We start from the raw sequence: 1,199 nt of genomic DNA on the forward strand, positions 1-1,199 counted from the left end.
CCACGAACCAGCATAAGGTGTTATTGTTGCCTACTGTAGGTGGCGAGTTGTTCGATTATATTGTTCATCGTATGCGCCTGACCGAGGATGAGGCAAGAAGGTTCTTCCAGCAAATTCTATCGGGTCTGGACTTTTGTCACCGTCATTTAGTGACTCATCGGTGAGGCATCGGGAAGGAGGACTCATGTCTTGGCACGCCAACTACACAATTGGTCGGCACCGTTGATCCCTTCGGCTCTAATTTCTGTCGGTCCTCGAGTGATGGGGTTTGCCCAAAGAGCTTGTCCTATAATGGATGCGATCCATTTGACATGGCGACAATGTGTCCTCGCCTGCCATGGAGATACTCCCTTGTCGTAGCGGTTTTCTACGTTTGTCGTTGTCAGAGACCTCAAACCGGAAAACCTCCTTCTGGACGGCACTAATAGCAATATCAAGATTGGTGACTTCGGTGAGCACATCGATAATCTTGGCTCTGTGTGTATTAACTATTCTCTCAGGCCTCTCTAATAAGATGTGTGATGGTGAATATCTGAAGACTTCCTGTGGAAGCCCGAACTACGCATCTCCTGAAGTTGTTTCCGGAAGGTTTTATGTCGGACCTGAGGTAGTACCATTGGGTCCCACCCTTCGAACAATACGCAGCAGCGAAGATACGCATTCGTGAGATATGGACTCGGATTCGTAGACCATGTGTTGAGGTCACGGTTTGAACCATCTTGTTCCGGTATTGGTCGGGAAAGCTACATACGTTGGTATTAGATAGAATAACAGGCAATACCAGTATCGTGCTCCAAGGCTACATACCTTCCAAGTACTGTGAATGCTTAGAACCTGTCACTGAGAGTGTCAACGGATTATACCAGCATGCACATCCCATTGTTCGTATTCAGGTTGACGTCTGGTCGTTGGGAGTTGTACTATATGCATTGCTGTGCGGGTCACTGCCTTTTGATGACGAGAATGTAGTCCATAGTGGTGGTTTCTTGGTGCCCATTCCTGCGACCAGGTGCCTAACCTATTTAGGAAGATTAAACATGGCAATTTTACTCTACCTGGGCATCTTTCGGCCGATGCAAAAGATCTCATTGTGAGTGTGATAGTGGCGGAGAATTTCAATTCTGTCCTCAGGTTCAAATGCTTGTTGTGGACAGCACGAAGAGGATAACGATCGAACAGATTCGGCAGCATAAATGGTT

At 47.2% G+C, this 1,199-nt stretch overlaps 1 protein-coding gene across 1 annotated transcript; it reads left to right on the plus strand.

Moving 5' to 3' along the window:
* Positions 1 to 386: 386 nt before the first annotated feature.
* Positions 387 to 1,102, plus strand: Pmar_PMAR013183 (5-amp-activated protein kinase, putative; the record flags this gene model as incomplete). Its single annotated transcript, XM_002767788.1, has 4 exons — positions 387 to 451; positions 501 to 607; positions 894 to 965; positions 1,010 to 1,102. Coding segments are annotated over 4 exons (337 nt in total), but the record flags the coding sequence as incomplete, so codon positions are not given.
* Positions 1,103 to 1,199: the final 97 nt, after the last annotated feature.

Source organism: Perkinsus marinus, assembly GCF_000006405.1.
Source record: "Perkinsus marinus ATCC 50983 genomic scaffold scf_1104296970014, whole genome shotgun sequence".
NCBI lineage: Eukaryota > Perkinsozoa > Perkinsida > Perkinsidae > Perkinsus > Perkinsus marinus.